The 19,772-nt window shown below is 42.7% G+C and overlaps 1 protein-coding gene across 1 annotated transcript in view; it reads left to right on the forward strand.

Moving 5' to 3' along the window:
• Positions 1–275: 275 nt before the first annotated feature.
• The window catches only part of LOC308282420 (myosin-7-like), a gene marked incomplete at both ends in the record, with an annotated part of 44,875 nt that continues 25,378 nt past the window's right edge, over positions 276–19,772 (forward strand). Inside the window, 19 exons of the mRNA XM_080722765.1 lie at positions 276–476; positions 1,223–1,366; positions 1,785–1,941; positions 4,424–4,451; positions 4,578–4,683; positions 5,800–5,892; positions 7,053–7,116; positions 7,446–7,544; positions 7,637–7,740; positions 9,336–9,474; positions 10,561–10,679; positions 11,343–11,492; positions 11,975–12,145; positions 13,093–13,408; positions 13,902–13,969; positions 14,082–14,287; positions 15,811–15,934; positions 17,272–17,408; positions 18,276–18,531. Of these exons, the coding sequence (XP_080578891.1) occupies positions 276–476; positions 1,223–1,366; positions 1,785–1,941; positions 4,424–4,451; positions 4,578–4,683; positions 5,800–5,892; positions 7,053–7,116; positions 7,446–7,544; positions 7,637–7,740; positions 9,336–9,474; positions 10,561–10,679; positions 11,343–11,492; positions 11,975–12,145; positions 13,093–13,408; positions 13,902–13,969; positions 14,082–14,287; positions 15,811–15,934; positions 17,272–17,408; positions 18,276–18,531 (2,682 nt within the window). The remainder of the gene's footprint in view (positions 477–1,222; positions 1,367–1,784; positions 1,942–4,423; positions 4,452–4,577; positions 4,684–5,799; positions 5,893–7,052; positions 7,117–7,445; positions 7,545–7,636; positions 7,741–9,335; positions 9,475–10,560; positions 10,680–11,342; positions 11,493–11,974; positions 12,146–13,092; positions 13,409–13,901; positions 13,970–14,081; positions 14,288–15,810; positions 15,935–17,271; positions 17,409–18,275; positions 18,532–19,772) is intronic.

The following is a 19,772-nucleotide window of genomic DNA, read 5'->3' on the forward strand; positions in this document are numbered from 1 at the left end:
AGAGCTGAGCTGCAGGGTCCATTCTGTGAGGCAGACTGCAAATGAACAGCTCTTTAACCACATGAACTATCTATCTATTTTGCCAATTCCTAAATTGTTCCTTGATTTTGCTTAGGAGGCATGCATGTACAAAATTCAGGGAACATCTTCGAACGCGGAGCCCCTTTAACGCCAAGTTCAACTGTGTTCCATTTGTTGCAATAAATGGTTAAATCTACATTGACGTGAGTGTTCCTGATTAAAATGTTTGCAGGTGAACAACAGAGAGCGTAGAGATGGGGGACGCTCTGATGGCGGAGTTCGGGGGTGCGGCCATGTTCCTGAGGAAGTCGGACAAGGAGCGGCTGGAGGCGCAGACCCGTCCGTTCGACATGAAGAAGGAGTGCTTCGTGGTCGACCCCGAGGTGGAGTACGTGAAGGGTCAGATCACCGGCAGGGACGGGGACAAAGTCACCGTGCACACTGAGTTTGGAAAAGTAAGTCTGTCAACATGTATGAATGAAGGAAGAAGTTGCCATTAGTGGTGGTTGGTACGTTGCGCACGCGCGTGCGCGCACGCACACACACGCACACGCACGCACACGCACACGCACACGCACACACACACACACACACACACACACACACACACACACACACACAGAGACAGACAGACAGACACACACATCACCCTTTGTCAGCCTTCTGATTGGTCCCTGACTGACCAACCAGCAGGCTCATTCTGCCTTGTCCCGCCCGGTTCTGCCTTTTTTATGTTGAATTTGATAAAACATAATCTTTTGAGAAATAAAAACATTTAAAAAACATGTACCCAGTCACTCACTGTACGGCACCTGAGAAGCTCCTTTTTACTGAAACCAAGTTTAAAATGAGAATTGAATAAACTAAATAACAATAAGAAGCAACTGAATTTCAATGCTAGTGGATGGAGAGAAAGGACTTTTGTCCCACCAAGATACAGCAACCAATGGCTGTGAAGAGGGTCGAGACAACGGGCGGGACTTGACAAAGGGTGAATTCAGTGGGGCTTTGCTGCCATCTATAGGCGACAAGTCTGAAATATAGCATTGAGTGTTTCCTCTAGCGTGACTCATAGTGTGACGGACATGACGCAGAGGTTTTGATACTAACTGCGAAGTACATTTCCCTCAAAACAAAAAATACCACTGGTTGGGGTTAAAGATTATGACATCTAACATTTTTGTGTTCTAATTCTTTCCAGGACGTCACCCATAAGGAGGAGAACGTCCACCCCCAGAACCCGCCAAAGTACGATAAAATTGAAGACATGGCGATGTTCACCTTCCTCCACGAGCCCGCCGTGCTGTTCAACCTCAAAGAGCGCTACGCAGCATGGATGATCTACGTGAGTCAACGTTTTATTTCTTATCACTTCACTGTCATCTGGGGACATGAGGGGGACATGGAGTACCCAGATGACAGTAAAGTGGCAATTTAAGGACATTATTTTAAGAACTTTTTAAGACCAAAGAAAAAAGAAAAAAAAGTCCATCCATTACTGCATCAAAAGTAATCAACTATAAAAACTGGTCAAACATTGGCCAGATTGTCAAAATAATATAAGAAAGAGGCAACCATTTTGAGAGGGGTCGTTCCCCGGTTCAAGAATTATGATTTGTTTTGGTTAGGGCCCCAGTTCAAATATGGCAATTTTGGGTGGGTCCCCAAAATGATTTTGGGGTGTCCCCAGTTAAAACATTATGATTATTTTGGGGGGTTCCCCAGTCCAAATATGACTAATGTGACCATGGCTTCCTCCACAGACCTACTCGGGCCTGTTCTGTGTGACTGTCAACCCTTACAAGTGGCTGCCGGTCTACGACCAGTCAGTGGTCAACGCCTACAGAGGCAAGAAGAGGAGCGAAGCCCCTCCTCACGTCTTCTCTGTGTCTGACAACGCCTACCAGTACATGTTATCAGGTACTGCTGGAAACCTTCTAACTTTGATCAGTAACTTTGATTTTCAACCAGTGGTCGGTCGGGTTAACACCAGTGGTCCTTGAGGGGGTCCCGAGTGGTACCCAGCTAAATGATGGAGAGTTTGGTAACCAAATGGACCCTTATTGATCTTTGACTCTTGAGAGTAAAATATCTTTAAAGACCCAATGAAATGACTATTTTGGGTATTTTATTTTGAAGTTTCAGTTTGAAAAGGAAGCCTGTGTGTTTCTGAACCAATCCGAGGGGACCAGCCCTTCAGGCGATGGGATTTAAAATCTGAGTAATGGGAGTAATGGGAGCCAGCAATGGGAAACAAACAGGTGAATGTAATCAAAGGTTCATTTATATGCAAGCTGACCTATCGATGTCATCACTTTTTGAATTTCTGTTCACAGGAAGTAATTAAGAATGGCCTATTTAGGGACCTTTGATATAAATATACACAAAAATGGTTTATTTTCTATATATATATATATATATATATATATATATATATATTCTTTTTTTTTTTTTGCATCTAGTGTTAGGAATGCCCATATGATTACCACGGATAAGCTCTGAAAGTGTGAACAACGTATTTTTCATTTCTTTTAGGGACCAAATTAAATCGGTTTAATTTTACGCTTGTTTCATTGACAGTGGAGGGTTCTCAAGAGTCAAATTATTGTTTAACATCTGCATTACTTATCTTACAAGAAGTCTACACAATTAGAGAATGTAGAGGAATTGTTATTTTAATTGTTTGCCTATATTATCTCTCCTATGGTACCAACAACATCAATACAACATGGCATTGTGGACAAAATCTTATCCAACCACAACAGAATATTCTAAGTATTGGGTCTAGTAGTCAGGGAATTTTAATAAAACCCTGGCAATAAATTCCTTACCAAACAATTTCTTCACCAATGTGTTCCTAAAGGTGTCTAGTAACATATCTAACAAAGATTGAAATTCAACATCCCTAGCAAAATCTTTGACAGCTAGGGTAATTCTGGGTCTCATTCACTTACTATACTCTGTACTATAAGGGAAAAAATCACTCCCAAAAATATGCTTTAAGTGGGATGTGAGGGGTCTAACTCTGTGTTTTTAATTATTCTGAATCCATTGCAAGCATTTGTTTTGCACGAAAAACATTAATTGGGCTAAAAACAGCCCATAAAAATTATGATTCAGTGATGAGTCATTTTTAGCCCAAGGAATGCTTTTCGTGCAAAACAAATGCTTGCAATGGATTCAGAATAATTAAAAACACCTAGTTAGACCCCTCACATTCCACTTAAAGCATATTTTTGGGAGTGATCTTTTTCCCCTTATAGTAGTGTATAGTAAGTGAATGAGACCCAGAATTACCCTAGCTGTCAAACATTTTGCTACGGATGTTGAATTTCAATCTTTGTATGTTACTAGACACCTTTACAAACACATTGGTGAAGAAATTGTTTGGTAAGGAATGTATTCCCAGATTTGACAGGTATTCTGCTAATTTTCCCTGACTATAGAGGCTAAATGTCATCAAATGGTGATCCGTGGCTAAAATGCAGATTAAAAAATGGACCTTGATGTGAAATGGGTTGAAAACCACTGCTGTAGATCAGGGGTCTTCAACAGGGGGTCCAGGGACTCCTCAGAGTAACTGTGTTTGACACAGTCGAAAATAGCAGATCTACAAGCTCAACACTGAGAGCTTGTATTGTACATATGGCAGGGAGGGAAAAGTACAGAGTGAAAGGTCAAGTTTACTGATGGTTTAAAGGTGATACAACATGAAAATTCACTTTTCCTATTTTAAACCCTTTTTTTGGGGTCCCACTGGCACCTTCTATCCTCACAAAGTCCCATTTCAGACCGTTGTGTCTTTCTCTGGTTTTGGGAAGGTGGAGGTTAAAAGCATCCCACAGGTTCTCAAAACAGGCAGTCCAGATTTGCTGCCGTTTGTGACGTTATAAACGGCCGTTTTTGAAGAATTCTTTTTTTCAAGAAGATTTTTTTTGGGGGGGGGGGGGGGGGGTGGCGCAGTTCAGGCCAAAGGTGGTACTGCAGCTGAAAATGCTCTGAGAGCCATTCAAAAATGAGAGGCTCTCTATTCAGGAGTGGTAATTTAGCCTCAAACCTTTTGAAAAACGTTTTTGGGACATAAACAATAATATGACATAAATACTTTTTAAATGCATGGTGTATCATCTTTAAGTGGTTAAATACACATTAACGTGAATCCAACATGACAGTGCTGTCAAAAACTTCTATGAAGCTATGTGTATATGAAAAGTTGACTCTGCAACACAATGTCATACGATATGTGGTGGGGGTCCCTGCTTCACCTCTCTCTCAGCTAAGGCGTCCTTAGATTAAAAAACGTTGAAGTCCCCTGCTGTGTTTGTCCACCAATATATCAATGTGTCTGCCCAAATTAGTAGGCCTACTGAATTTTATTATCATATCTTTAACTTTTTTGCAGACAGGGAGAATCAGTCTGTCCTGATCACGTGAGTAAAGCGTTTCAGTAACGTCATCACCTTGATCTGCTATAGAGAAATAAAAGAAAAAAGCTCATCACGTACATTCTTGAAACAAAACAATCAAAAACATCAAACTTGTTCTTCTGCCCTCAGTGGAGAATCCGGAGCAGGGAAGACTGTGAACACTAAAAGAGTCATCCAGTACTTTGCCAGCATCGCAGCCGTTGCTGGAAAGAAGGATGCTGCCCAGGAGAAAAAGGTTTGTTTTGTAGTCTAGCACGTTAACCATTCTTTTATGCTTTAACTATTAAAAAAAAATTGTAGTTCTACCAGCTCACAGGCACAGCGCTGCACTCGGTGCCGCACTGTGAGCTTGTAGATCTGCATTTTTGGCAAATCTTTGAATGCATCTTTATAAAGGTGAACATTTGTAGCCTAACTCAAATATATAAGTATATATAATAATATAAGTTCTGGGGAGTCGCTGGAACAACACATTTTGAGATGGGGGGTCCACGGCCAAATACATGTAATTTTGGGGGTCCTTGACATGAAAAGGTTTGAGAACCACTTATTTAGAAGAAGGATTTAGAAGACATTTATAGAATCGGGTCAAAATATTCAAATACTTTTCAAGACTTTTCAAAAATAATACAAGCTAGTACATGCTCGCAGTGCAACACTCTGTGCCGCGCTGTGAGCTTGTATATCTGCTATTTTTTTTTATAGTTAAAGCATAAAATAATGGTTAATAAAGTAATAATGCGTTCAAGGCCTTAATGGCTAGTTAGAAAACCTAGTATGTTGTCTTCTATATCAGGGGTTCCCAAACTTTTTTGTCTCAGAGCACCCCATAAATATATTTTTTTATCCGAGCCCCTACATTACAATTCTCACTCCGAGCACCTTATATTTATAGCATATTGTCGTTGTCGGGTGGAAACCTTGTATGTCCAAAACCGTTCGTTTTGTATTTATCATCTATAAAATGTACTAAACTAGTGAAAACAGCAGATCTACAAGCACACAACACCTCGCGATGCAAGGCGTTGTGTGCTTGTAGATCGGCCGTTTTCACTAGTTTTGTGCGACAGAGGTTTCTGCCTGACAGTAATGATATTTTAGTGATTATGTTGCGAGGAAAACGTTGAGATAATAGTAATTTTGGTTAGAACTGACTGAAAATAACTGTGTACTTCAAGCTTAAAATGACACTGTCTAAATAAATTCCAAATATTATCAAATGATCTCGCGGCACCCCTGGACTGCCGTCGCGGCACCCCAGGGTGCCCCGTCACCCACTTTGAAAACCCCTGTTCTATACAGTAAAAGCAATGGTGCATGACTTATAACACTATCTCTGCTTCATCTCCAGGGAACCCTTGAAGATCAAATCATCCAGGCGAACCCTGCTCTGGAGGCCTTTGGGAACGCCAAGACCATCAGGAATGACAACTCTTCCAGATTTGTAAGTCTACTTCAGTGCCACCCCAACATTCACACATAAAGGTCATGCGTGTTGTTACCAAGTGGGATTGTAGATTGGCTTAAAAGTTAGTGAAAACCCATACAAATGTCATATGGACATGGAGGCAGGCTTGCAGGTAAACCTGGACCGCTGGACAACACAAGTGAAAAGTAACTCAAAATAAGGCATCTTAACTCTAATGCTGCGTTCAGATGGGCTCAGGCAAGCGGTAGACGGCAAACGGCACCACCTGCTGGACGGTACGGCAAGGTAGAACAAAATATGCCCGACGGAACGGTACGGCAACATTAATTAATTATTTAAAGCGCTCGCGCAAAATGAAAACGCGCGCTGCGGTGGTTGAGGTGGCTCCATGCTGCTCTCTCTGCTACTGCTGGCTGATGTGTGTTCTGTGTGTGTTGGCGCTCTGCTCGAATTTGTCCCGTGAGATGGAGCTACGTAACATCCGGTTCCAGATTCCGTCCTGTACCAGGGTAAAAAGATAAATTAATTTAACTTTGAACGGCACGTCTGCCGTTTACCGTCACCGGTTTCGACTGCCGGACTACTGTACCGTTTGCCGCTCTACTCCCGTCCACTAAAATGACTTCCGGTTTGCCGTCTACCGCTTGCCTGAGCTCATCTGAACGCAGCATAACAGAGAGACAAAGGAGTCAGCCTCTCCCCATTGCAGCCCCAATTCAACTGCGCTCTTCTCATTTATATAGTCTAAAGACTCCACCCCCTGGTTCGAATTAACCAACCCCAGTGCAGTAGCAATCCACTCCAGATGCTCCCCGTGTAGCAATCAACAGTAATATATTACTAGTAATCTACTATTCAGCACCACACCAAGATACACAGATAGGCCTCAAGCAGCTTTCCCCCTCCATACAGCATCTGATGAACAATACACAAAATCACATTAGTTTCCAGTCACCGCAGAATGTGCACCTTCTGTGGGACTGACGTTAAAATACGAGCACTAAGCATACCATAGCATGACACAAACACAATGAATGAAGTACAGTATTTGTGAACATGAGAATAATGTAAGAGGCTGCTCTGTCACATATAGCCTATATCACTATAGTGTGTGATTTTTGTGTCAACACGTTCTGGAAAGTGGAAACTAATCTTCCTGTAATATTATTTCTTAGGGTAAATTCATCCGAATTCACTTTGGTGTGAATGGCAAGTTGTCCTCTGCTGATATTGAGACTTGTAAGTATATACACGTGATCTTTATTATCATTATTTGATGCATTTAAACTGTAAAAAAAAGAAAGAAAAGAAAAATAATCACAGTTAAAACCAGGCCTGTCACAGTATAACATATAAAGTTAATGAATATGCCAGTAACTTCTTTATATATTTAGGTTATTCGTCTGCCCTGTACATCTTCAAAGCCTAAAACAAAAAAAAAACTATACAGTATTCAACCACAAAAACACAGTTTAATCGTTAATCACAGTTATTTGTGCGATAATTAGTCATCACGTAAAACGCCATAACAGTGACAGTCCTAAAGTTAAAACTAGCGTGTCTTTCAGATCTGCTGGAGAAGTCCCGTGTCACCTTCCAGCTCAAAGCTGAGAGAGACTACCACATCTTCTACCAGATTCTGTCTCAACAGAAGCCAGAACTGCTGGGTGAATATTGAAACAATGTCATGCCATTCATAAAAAAGAGACAAACTCTGTGTATTCTGATAATTAAACTATATTTTCTCGATGCTTCACAGAGATGCTGCTCATCACCAGCAATCCCTACGACTATTCCTTCATCTCCCAAGGAGAGCTCACCGTAACGTCCATCAATGACTCTGAGGAGCTGTGCGCTACCGATGTAGGTGAATCTGAAGAAAGAAAGAAAGAAAGAAAGAAAGAAAGAAAGAAAGAAAGAAAGGGCATAAAAGGGACAAGGATGGAATTAATTTGCAACATGATGTCAGAACAGGTCAGCTGCTGTATATCCTTCTGCTGAGCTGGGAAGAGGTATCAATGTGATGTCAGAACATGAGCTGGAGGTTTTCATAATACGGTCGCAATCACAATATACAGAATATCGTTGCTGTGGGGCAGACAATCTCCATGTTGGAAACATTTTTTTTTTCTTTTTTTGTAAATTATCTCTTTTGCCGCCGTACGAACGTTTGTTCTTTCCCCTGTCTGAGTACTGTAAGCAGATGAGGGGTGGTGCGGGTGTGTACAGTAGCAGCAGCTCTCGTAAACGCTATTCTCAAATCTGGAGCGCACATAAACAATAATGGCGGCGGGATCACTTTTCTCCTCCATTTCTATGCCTGGTTCTAGTTTCTGTTTTTCTATGCCTACAACTGCAACTGAGGAACAAACTTCAGCCTTGTTCATTGGAACGGAAGCACCCGTTCACCTTTCTTTTTTCTTTTCTCTTTTTGGAGCTGTGTGAAACACAGGCTCCCTATACGTGGCTGTGTGGGTCTGTGTGTGTGTCTGTGTGTGTGTCTGTGTGTATGTAGCCTGAACTTCCTAAACTTCGGCACGCCACTAGTCCCACAGTTTTGCCACCAAACACTCGCGCCATATGTCAAATCGACCGGCTTACTCGGGAATCGTTGGCTATTACTTTTCTAAGAGAAAGGTTCTATAGTTTAATTGATATTAATTTATTAGTGAATTAATTTTCCCCATTGACTTAGAATGGGAATCGCAAAAACTCACATTCAATTATTTGTCTCTCGCAAACCACAGGGGCTACAGTTTCAAGACTTGGAGAGGAGGTTCATAATGATTTCAAGGATTAAATAAAAAATAATTGTGTCATTTGGCCTCATGGTGGCGCTATAACACCCCACTTTACGTTTTGGCCTGTAACTCTTGAACCGTAGGTCGGAAAATTAAAAATATGTTTTCCCTGGATTCCTTGGGTCATGACGCATCTCCCCATATAGGCCACGCCCATTTGCGCCATGATAGATTTTCCGCCATCTTGAATTTTCTCCAAAACACACTTTTTGCTCCTTTTCCTACATATTTTCTTCAAATGTCACAAAAATCGGTACACATGATCCACACACACACACACACACACACACACACACACACACACACACACACACACACACACACACACACACACACAGCTCCACTTCACACGGGTGTGATTTTTTCACAACACGATGAGGGATACGCTGGGCTTTTACAAAAAATGCTGTTATAACAAAATCGCAAAGTTATGCTACTTTTATGGCATTAAGAGCCATACTTAGATCCTTATAAAATCATATAAAAATTATATAAATGGCAGTAAAAGAGTTAACTCCCTACTTTATCAGACCAGAGCATCACACAACAGTATCAGAATGCCAAGCTTTTGAGCTTTTTGAGCCAATTAGCGATATGCAGCTTTTTAATTGCTTTTGAATGTGCATTTGAATCCTGAATGTGTTGGTCCTGTTTCAGGATGCCTTTGACGTGCTGGGCTTCACCCAGGAGGAGAAGAACGGCATCTACAAGCTGACAGGAGCCATCATGCACTATGGAAACATGAAGTTCAAGCAGAAGCAGAGGGAGGAGCAGGCAGAGCCAGATGGCACCGAAGGTACAGTAAGAGGTCACCATTAAAACGTAAGCCATTTATACCAGGAACGCATATCTGTGTCATTCTAGATTTAACCACTTTAACCATTATTTTACACTTAAACAATTATATATATAGTTGATATACAAGCTTTTTATTGTGAACATTTGTGCAAGTCTCAAGAATATTTTGACGTGATTCTATAAGTGTCTTCTAAATCCTTCTACAGGTTTTTGGAAAATTCGTGTTTCTGTCATGAGTGTTTCTCAAACTTTTTCAAGTCAAGGACCGCCACAATGTATTTGGCCACAGACCCCCCATCTCAAAATATTTTGTTCCAGGGACCCCACAGAAGGAAAGATTTGAGTTACAAATGTTTGCTTTTACATAATATTCAAAGATTGCAAAAAAATTCATGATTAAAAAAATGTAAGATTTTTTTTCTTTTTAAAAAAAATATTTTTTATCCCACGATTTTGTAACCCATTTTCACCCAGTGCCAATTGCCTATGTTATCCTGGGCTCTGCTCTCCCTCTGCCGCGCCTGGGGAGACAATGGACTGACCTCATGCTTCCTTCTATGCATGAGGAGTCCAAGTTGCTTCGTTTCACCTGACAGTGGGGATTTCCCCGGTTTGGACGTAGCGTGTGGAAGGAAAATGTCATTCCAACCAGTTCCTTTCCCCTCCATCAGGCACCAGGGGGCCAGGGGGAGGCCAGGGGGAGGCAGGGGGAGGCAGGGGGAGGCAGTATAGAGACCATGATTACTGCATGTTTTTGTGAGGGTATCTCCCCTAGGAGACACTGGGAGTTGGCGATAGGGCCAACCCCACCTAGGGTGTGGCGCTGATGACGCGCGCTGATGACGCAGAGGAGGGAACACGGCCTCAGCGCCCACAGCGTCCCCCGGCGGGAATTGAACCCAGGACCTTCTAGCTGTGAGGCGACAGCGCTCTGCTATTTGTCATTAGCTAAAGTATAAAATAGCACGACAGTCAAATCTAGCACGACACAGACACATTCCTCCAGGTCTAAATGGGATGCAGAACGCAAGATAAATAATGCATACATGTGTTGAACATGTCTTTCAAACCATTCCTACTCCAGATGCTGACAAAGTGGCATACTTGATGGGCATCAACTCCGCTGACCTCCTGAAGGGCCTGTGCCACCCAAGGGTCAAAGTAGGAAACGAATGGGTCACCAAAGGTCAGGGTGTCAATCAAGTGAGTACCAGTTATTGTAAAGGGGCCACACCACGCTTTTATATATTCTATATAAATGTGTCCCAGCACGGCTGACGGCTAGTCATTGAATTTTTTTCATTTCATTTGAAAGCTGGGAATCATAGCTACAAAATGATATATTGGTTGTGGAGATTGACCCAACAGTTTTGAAGATATGGCTTATAGAATGATGCCATGCTGAAATACTACTTTTGAGATATTCAAGTTCTAAATACATTTCTAACCTGCAATGACCTGCATGATCTCTCACATTAATTTAAAAAAAAGTCTTATTTACATGCAGAGTTAAGCTCTGGCGTTTAAGTGAAATGTAGCCTGATATGTATGAAATGCTTTTGTGGCTTAATCACATTTTAGTGGAAAAAAAAAGAAAAAAAAAGTAATTTCAGCTGTGGTCTAAAGTAGTGGCTTCCGAAATGACTGCCCCTGTGTCACACTCAGTCACAAATATTGGTCCATAATACGGTCTTATACAGGTTTTAGCCTAAACAACCAGTCGGATATTGAAATGTCATGTTGTTTCTGTCTCTAATTCCAAGCCATTTCAGCTGCAATACCAAAATGCCCTTTATTGGCAAAGGGGAGCTGTTTTTGGGCTAAAATTGGAACGATACAGAGATGTTCAACATATTGTTTTGTCAGGTCTACTACTCTATCGGTGCTCTGGCCAAGTCAGTGTACGAGAAGATGTTCAACTGGATGGTGGTGAGAATCAACCAATCCCTGGACACCAAGAACGCTCGGCAGCACTTCATCGGTGTGCTGGACATCGCTGGCTTTGAGATCTTTGATGTGAGTATTTCTGAAGGCTGAAGGTATCATGAGAGATGGTTGTAATATTCTAAATCTATACAATCTAAATCAAGACGCACATCAGTATAGAATGCTATAGAAAGAGGACAGTTGTGCTCAATCAACCTGCACTTATGTACAGTAAAAGAAGAGGGTATATGTCCATAAACTCAAGGAGGATTTGTGGTAAAGATGTCCGATAATATGTTTTTCCATTATTATTATTATCAGTTCAACTGCTGTTAGACTTGAACATTTCTGAAAGCGAAATGCAAAATGTAAAATAAATAATATTTGAACTTTATGGCAGTGCCATATTGGCACCTTTTCTCCATAACTTAAGTTGAAGTCCATCTCTTATTTTGCACAGAGAATGTTTATATTGTTGCATTCATTAGGCATAATGTGGATACAATGTGACGTTGTATGTTACCTTATGGTTTACTTCCCTCAACGCACTGTTTGGACTTGTTCCCTTCCAGTTCAACACCTTTGAACAACTGTGCATCAACTTCACTAATGAGAAGCTGCAGCAGTTCTTCAACCACCACATGTTTGTGTTGGAACAAGAGGAGTACAAGAAAGAGGGCATCGTCTGGGTGTTCATCGACTTTGGCATGGACCTGGCTGCCTGCATCGAGCTCATTGAGAAGGTTGTTTTTTGATTGATTGATTAAATACCGTATTAACAGTTTGCAAAAAGCACAGAGGCACAGTTTCCATACCAAAGGATGGCTTGTTTCCATCCTGTCTACGATTCATCGCAACATCTAAAGACAAACAATAATACACAAGTAAGACTCTCTAATCGGGAGATGATCGACCATCACGTTGCATACACAAACTTTAGAAGGCAATCGTAGCCAATCAGGAGGGAATATGGGAAATGGGACAGATCCATGTTGATGACATGACTTTAGTGATACTGTGTACCGCTTTAGTTGATTTTAGGCCAAATTCTGCTAGAAGAGTGCCATGTGAGACATGAGGGGTGGAGGTTGTGATGGAGGTTGTGATTTGGGAAGGGTTGGGGCAACGGTGGCAGAGATAAGAGTAGGGGCAAATGTGTGACGTGACGGACAGAAAGACACAGACAGCCGGTGGAGCTTTTCACAGTAACTTGCGACCTGGCGGTCGCAACAAAATATGCATAAACATCATATATGAGTAGTAATCAAAAGAAGAATATGTACAGTAAACAGTTGGGGGGTTGGGGGCATTTCTGGTGTTAAGCTTGGACTTTTTTACAGGGGCCAGTTATGAATTGCAGCACCCTGTAAGTGCTCTTTTAGGAGTGGTTTTGAATGAGAGTAAGGATTCACACTTTAGTATCAGTATGACTGTTGGTAAGGTATTCCACATTTTGGTGGCATAGCAGAACGTGGCATAGCAGAACGAATTGAACCCCTCGTTTGAGCCGAATCTGAGTTGGACATGATTTGTGGCACTCCCTGGTGTTGTGCTTGTGAACGTCTTTAACGTGTTTGTGTTTTGGAGTTGTTTCGGAGTGTAGGAGATGTAATTTTTACTCAGCAGTAATATCCATTGATTAGTTTTTCATAGTACTGTGTGTGTTATGGGCATCTCCTCCCCCATGCAGCCCATGGGCATCATGTCCATCCTGGAGGAGGAGTGCATGTTCCCCAAAGCCAGCGACGAGACGTTCAAGGCCAAGCTGTACGACAACCACCTGGGCAAGAACCCCAACTTCCAGAAGCCCAGGATCATCAAGGGGAGGCCGGAGGCCCACTTCTCCCTGGTCCACTACGCCGGCACCGTGGACTACAACATCGGCAACTGGCTGGTGAAGAACAAAGACCCGCTCAACGAGACGGTGGTCGGCCTCTTCCAGAAGTCCACCATGAAGCTTCTGCCAGTGCTGTTCTCTGGCTACGCTAGTGCGGAATCTGCAGCAGGTATGATACTGTTAGTTGAGATTACTTCTAAGTAAAACTGTTGCACCTCAGTTAAAATTATAGGGCTGTCACGATATGCCTAATCCACGATTCGATTCAACCTTCGATTCTAAGGTCATGATTCGATCTGATTAGATTTTTTTTATACTATATAGGATATACTATTTTTAAACCTCCTTTTTTCAGCACTGAGAGCAACAGTATATGACTATAAATTTAGGCTATTGTCTGGAAAAACACTTTCTCAATAAGTCACTTTCATTGGAATCATAACAAATGAGATGGTAAACCTTGGGTTATATGCCATAACAACTGACATTCTCATGCACGGAAGTGAATCGCGATTCGGGTTGTGATTTCGTTTCACTGAATCGAACGTCAATTTCGGTGAGAGTATTGGCACAGGAAAAAAGGTTTTGGTGAACTACTCCTTTACTGCATGGAGTTTCTGGAAATAACAGACGTTCTGCCCTTTTCATCATGTCGTTAATAGAAGAAAAAAGCGCCGGAGGAAAGAAGAAGAAAGGGTCTTCGTTCCAGACCGTGTCTGCCTTGCACAGGGTAGGCAATCGTTTCTCAAACGTGGCAAAACATTGCAGGACTAAATCATTTTTGATATTCTTCAGAATCTGTCACAATACAATAACACACACTCTTTGTCAAACCCACCCAGGAGAACCTGGGGAAGCTCATGACCAACCTGAGGTCCACCCACCCCCACTTCGTGCGCTGCCTGATCCCCAACGAGACCAAGACCCCCGGCGCCATGGAGAACCCTCTGGTCATGCACCAGCTGCGCTGCAACGGCGTGCTGGAGGGCATCAGGATCTGCAGGAAGGGCTTCCCCAACAGGATCCTTTATGCAGACTTCAAACAGAGGTTAGACACCATGCTTTAGTTTATACCAGTGTTGATTTTGACAGGACATTTTCATTTAGGCCGGCTTTACACTGCCACTGAAATCTAGCCTGAATCAGATCTGAGTCACATCAAAAGTGGAATCCAGGTCACATGCAGGTCACATGAAATCCGACTTTGAAAAACCACATCCAGAGGTGGTTTCAAATCCGATCCATATCGGATCTGAGGACGTCTCAGTCTGAACGCAGTAACCACATCCACCCCATAGAGTTATACGCAAGTCACATGCAAGTCACATCAAACTGACCAAACGTCACTTTCTGCGCGACCCGAGCTCTATTTGATTACAGTGCGCTGAGCAAATGAGAAAAACAAGAGAGAAAGAGAAAACACGCGAGCTAAACAGATAAAACCAGAGAGAAGAGCGAAACAGAAGAGTAAAAAAAGAGGAGAAAAACAATATTGTAACGTGTGTTTACTATGGTCTAAATTTATGTCGCATTTCCTGAAAGTAATCGACTGTGAAAAGTCAGACCAAAAGATCGGATTTGAGAACTAAATCGGATTTGGGCTGGATTTGACTGCAGTCTAAATCCGGCCTTAGTCTTTTGAATAAATGGTAAATATGGAGTCAGAACAGTCTCAAAATGAACAAACTCACATGCCCAGATTTGTAACTCACATGCCTAGATTTGATAAATGGTACATTTATATAGCTCCTTTGTCCAAGGCGCTTTACAATGTGCATTACATTCGCCCATTCACACACACATTCAGACACCGATGGCGGTGGAAACCATGCGCGGCACCAACCTGCTCACCGGGAGCAATTAGGGGTTCTGTGTGTCTTGCTCAAGGACACTTCGACATGTAGACAGGAGGAGCCAGGATTTGAACCACCACCAACCCATGGATCCAAACTGCTCTACCTCCTGAGCTACAGACGCCCCAATAGAATAGAATAGAATAGAATAGAATAGAATAGAATAAATAGAATAGAATTTAGTTTCAGTCACATTTTAGTCATCCGAAAAGTTTTAGTTTAATCTAGTTTTAGTTGATTAAATGTCATAATATTTTATAGTCGACTAGTTCATTTTGTTGGCAAAAAGATATTTTGGCAAGCCTTGATGGCGTCATAATGGCTGATTTTACACATGGTTGCAGGCTGAATATAGCTGATCTACAAGCTCACAATGCGTGTGAGCTTGTAGATCTGAGTGCAACCAAACAAAAGGTTACTTGTATTCTAGTTCTACTGTGTCTCTTCTCCACTAGTCCCTCCCTGACATTTTAGTCCAGTTTTTATTTGTTGACAAAATTGTCAATAATACAAGTCTTAGTTTTTGTCATCATAGCTTAGTTTTTATGTAGTTCTTATATAGTTTTTGGTCAGTGAAAAAAGGTAGTCGGACAAAGTTTTTCGTCATAGTTTTAGTCAATGAAATTACACAGTTTTTTACCCCAACGGTTATTTACGGCTGCTTCTATAAATATAGTGCTGTGATTTCACACTGTGTGTTTTGCCATGTTCTGTTCAGATACCGCATTCTCAATCCAAATTCAATCCCAGAGGGACAGTTCATGGACAACAAGAAAGCTTCAGAAAAACTTCTGACTTCCTTGAGTCTGGATGAAGAGCAGTATAGGTTTGGACACACCAAGGTAGGTTGTTCTAATAGTACAGAATAATGTATTAACACTCAATTCAAAACATGAAAGAGGATTCGTTTTTCTAGCCTATAACCGTCCTACAATTATAGATGTTTTAGATGTGAGGATCAAAACGCACATACACTCACACATGCTCAAATGTACACGCACGCACGCACACACGCACACACACGCACACACACACACACACACACACACACACACACACACACACACACACACACACACACACACACACACTAATCACACACACACTAATCAAATAATGACGTATGTCACAGACAGTTACTTTTGGCCTATTTGTGGAGATAAGCGACCAACGGTCGCTTATCTCCCGATTAGGGAGTCTTACTGGTAGATCCCCTTTTCAAATGGTTGCGACCGTAGGTCGCATTTACTACCAAAACCTCCACGGGCTGTCTGTCTGTCAGTCAGTCAGTCAGTCCGTCACACTTTTGCCCTGCTCATATCTCCACAACCGTTGCCCCCATCCATGCCAAATTTTGCACACACACTCCTTGACTGCCAAACTACAACCTCCAAGGACCCCCGGAGCCCCAGGGACCCCCAGGTCCCTGGGGGACCCCCAGATGTAAAAAATGACCAAATGTGCTCACACGTCACACGTCACACTTTTTCCCTGCTTATATCTCCGCACCCGTTGACCCGATCCATGCCAGATTTTACACACACACTCTTTGCCTGCCAAACTACAACCTCCAAGGACCCCCGGGACCCCCAGATGTAAAAAATGACCAAATGTGCAAAAATGACCAAATGACCACCCCAACGGGGCTGCTCACGGGGAATTCCCGGGGACCACCGACTCCTGGTGCTCCAGAACGGATGCAAAAGTGGTGGCGCCCCCAGTGGAGGACCCCCTGCCACTGCAGCGCACATAAAATGCCGTAACTCGGGCTAGGAGCGTCCGGGAGAGCCGGGGCCGGTACCTATTCGTCCGCCAAGGCAACGCGGAGACCCCACCCCTCATTTCTCACATGGCCCTATTCTAGCGCCACCTTCAGGCCAATTTTTAAAACACATTTTTGGACACTGCTCCTACAGTTTTTGCCCTAAAATCACGCATATCACTACACATGATAGCATGATGTAGCATGTCTACACTCATGTCATCAACATGGATCAGGAACATTTGGGAAAAACACATTTTTGCCCTATTTGTGGAGATAAGCCACCTACGGTCGCTTATCTCCCGATTAGGGAGTCTTACTGGTGTTTGAGTCCTTTGGCTTTCTATACGCTGTCTTGAGCGCACACAACAAAGAGATATTCGATATGTTTACACACAGTCCTCTTATCGATGTTAGGTGTTCTTCAAAGCTGGTCTCCTGGGTCTTCTGGAGGAGATGAGAGACGACCGCCTCGGTCTCATCATCACTGGGATTCAGGCCAGAGCCAGAGGAATACTGGCAAGGATAGAATTCAAGAAGATCGTAGAGCGCAGGTACAGAATCATAGTTTTTTGCTAAAATAGAAGAGGAATTGTTGAAAACTGTTTCATATCAAAAGGGTCCAGTGGTGAAACGTTTTCTTTTTTTTTTTTTTCTTTTTTTTTCTTTTTTTTTTTTTTACATTATTTGTTACTTAGATTCTTATTCTTATGACAAAATATACATTAACCACTTCAGCCCTATATACATTTCAGTCATTTGAAAATAGCAGATCTACAAGCTCACAATATGAGCTTGTAGATCTGCTATGTTTGAAAGATTTTTATACATTTGAAAAACATAAATTATAACGCTCATAGAGGACCTTTATTTTGTAGTCAGAGCGAAACTGTCTACAAAATAAAAGTCCTCTACAAGCGTTATCATTTATCTACTTATATTGATCCAAAATTACTGTCCATCTATTAGGCACACATGCTCCTGTTTTCCAGTTTCCCCAGCAGAACCCAGCAGCTGCCATAGCATAGAGTGGAGCCTATAAGCCTATCGCTTTTACACTATTTGTTGTGGTCAAAAGTGTTTTTATTTTTCATGAACGTGTTACTACTACTCATTACAAACACAAACACATCCATGCCTTGGTTGTCCCACACAAGCCACCACAATCTCATAAATAATGTTAGCTTCTGCTGGGGGAAATTGGACAACAGGGGCATTTCTGCCTAATAGACCCCATGGACAGTCTTCTTGTATCAATATTAAGTAGGAAAATAAGCCTAGAAGTGATTTAGGGAGGAGTTGTCCTTTAAGTACATTTTGATACCAATACTTTTGTTCTTTTACTCAAGTAAATTTAGATTTAGTATTTGATATTTTTGCAGTATATAATATTTGAGTACTTTTTCCTTTGCTGTCTACAGGGACGGCCTGCTGGTGATCCAGTGGAACGTGCGTGCCTTCATGGGCGTGAAGAACTGGCCCTGGATGAAGATGTTCTTCAAGATCAAGCCTCTGCTGCAGTCGGCGGAGACGGAGAAGGAGATGGCCAACATGAAGGAGGAGTTCATCAAGCTCAAGGAGCTGTTCGCCAAGACCGACGCCCGCAAGAAGGAACTGGAGGAGAAGATGGTCTCCGTTCTCCAAGAGAAGAACGACCTGCTGCTCTCCGTCCAGTCTGTAAGTCATCACATTAGAAAATGAAATCACATACATACCAGTAAGACTCCCTAATCGGGAGATAAGCGACCATAGGGCAAAAATTAGTTTTTCCAAAATCTTCCTGATCCATGTTGATGACATGAGTGTAGACATGCTGTGAAGTGATTTTCGTGATTTTAGGGCAGAATCTGGAGGAGCAGTGTCCAAAAATGTGTTTTTAAAAATCGGCCTGAAGGTGGCGCTATATGGGACAGATTCATGTTGATGGGATGAGTGTAGACATACTGTGTAGCGATTTGCGTGATTGTAGGGGAAAAACTGTAGGAGCAGTGTCCAAAAATGTGTTTTAAAAATCGGCCTGAAGGTGGCGCTAGAAGAGGGCCATGTGAGAAATGAGGGGTGGGGTCTCTGTGTTGCCTTGGCGGACGAATAGGTACCGGCCCCGGCTCTCCCGGACGCTCCTAGCCCGAGTTACGGCATTTTATGTGAGCTGCAGTGGAGGGGGTCCTCCACTGGGGGAGCCACAACTTTTGCATCCGTTCTGGAGCACCAGGAGTGGGTGGTCCCCAGGAATTCCCCGTGAGCAGCCCCGTTGGGGTGGTCATTTGGTCATTTTTGCACATTTGGTCATTTTTTACACCTGGGGGTCCCTGGGGCTCCGGGGGTCCTTGGAGGTTGTAGTTTGCCAGGTAAGGAGTGTGTGTGCAAAATGTGGCATGGATGGGGGCAACGGTTGTGGAGATATGAGCAGGGCAAAAGTGTGACGTGTGACGTGTGACTCACGGAGGGACATTTTTTTACACTTGGGGGTCCCCCAGGGACCTGGGGGTCCCTGGAGCTCCGGGGGTCCTTGGAGGTTGTAGTTTGGCAGGTAAGGAGTGTGTGTGCAAAATTTGGCATGGATGGGGGCAACGGTTGTGGAGATATGAGCAGGGCAAAAGTGTGACGTGTGACGTGTGACTGACTCACTCACGGACGGACGGACAGCCGGTGGAGGTTTTGGTAGTAAATGCGACCTACGGTCGCAATAATCTCTGTCGGTTGGAAATCTCATATGCAAATATGTTCAAAAGTAAATTCACAAGTAGTCTACTACTTTAGATACTTTTGTGTGGGGGTGTAGTGTATTCAAGTAGCCTAGTGCGTTAATTTACAAAAAGAAACATGTCTGTGTTTCGATCAATCAAGTACAAATGACACCATAGGCTTTCTTGGGTTTAAAATCATCAGACCTTAGATTGAACTGAATTCCCTGTGCG

Source organism: Nannobrachium achirus, assembly GCF_963921795.1.
Source record: "Nannobrachium achirus genome assembly, chromosome: 3".
Lineage (NCBI taxonomy): Eukaryota > Metazoa > Chordata > Actinopteri > Myctophiformes > Myctophidae > Nannobrachium > Nannobrachium achirus.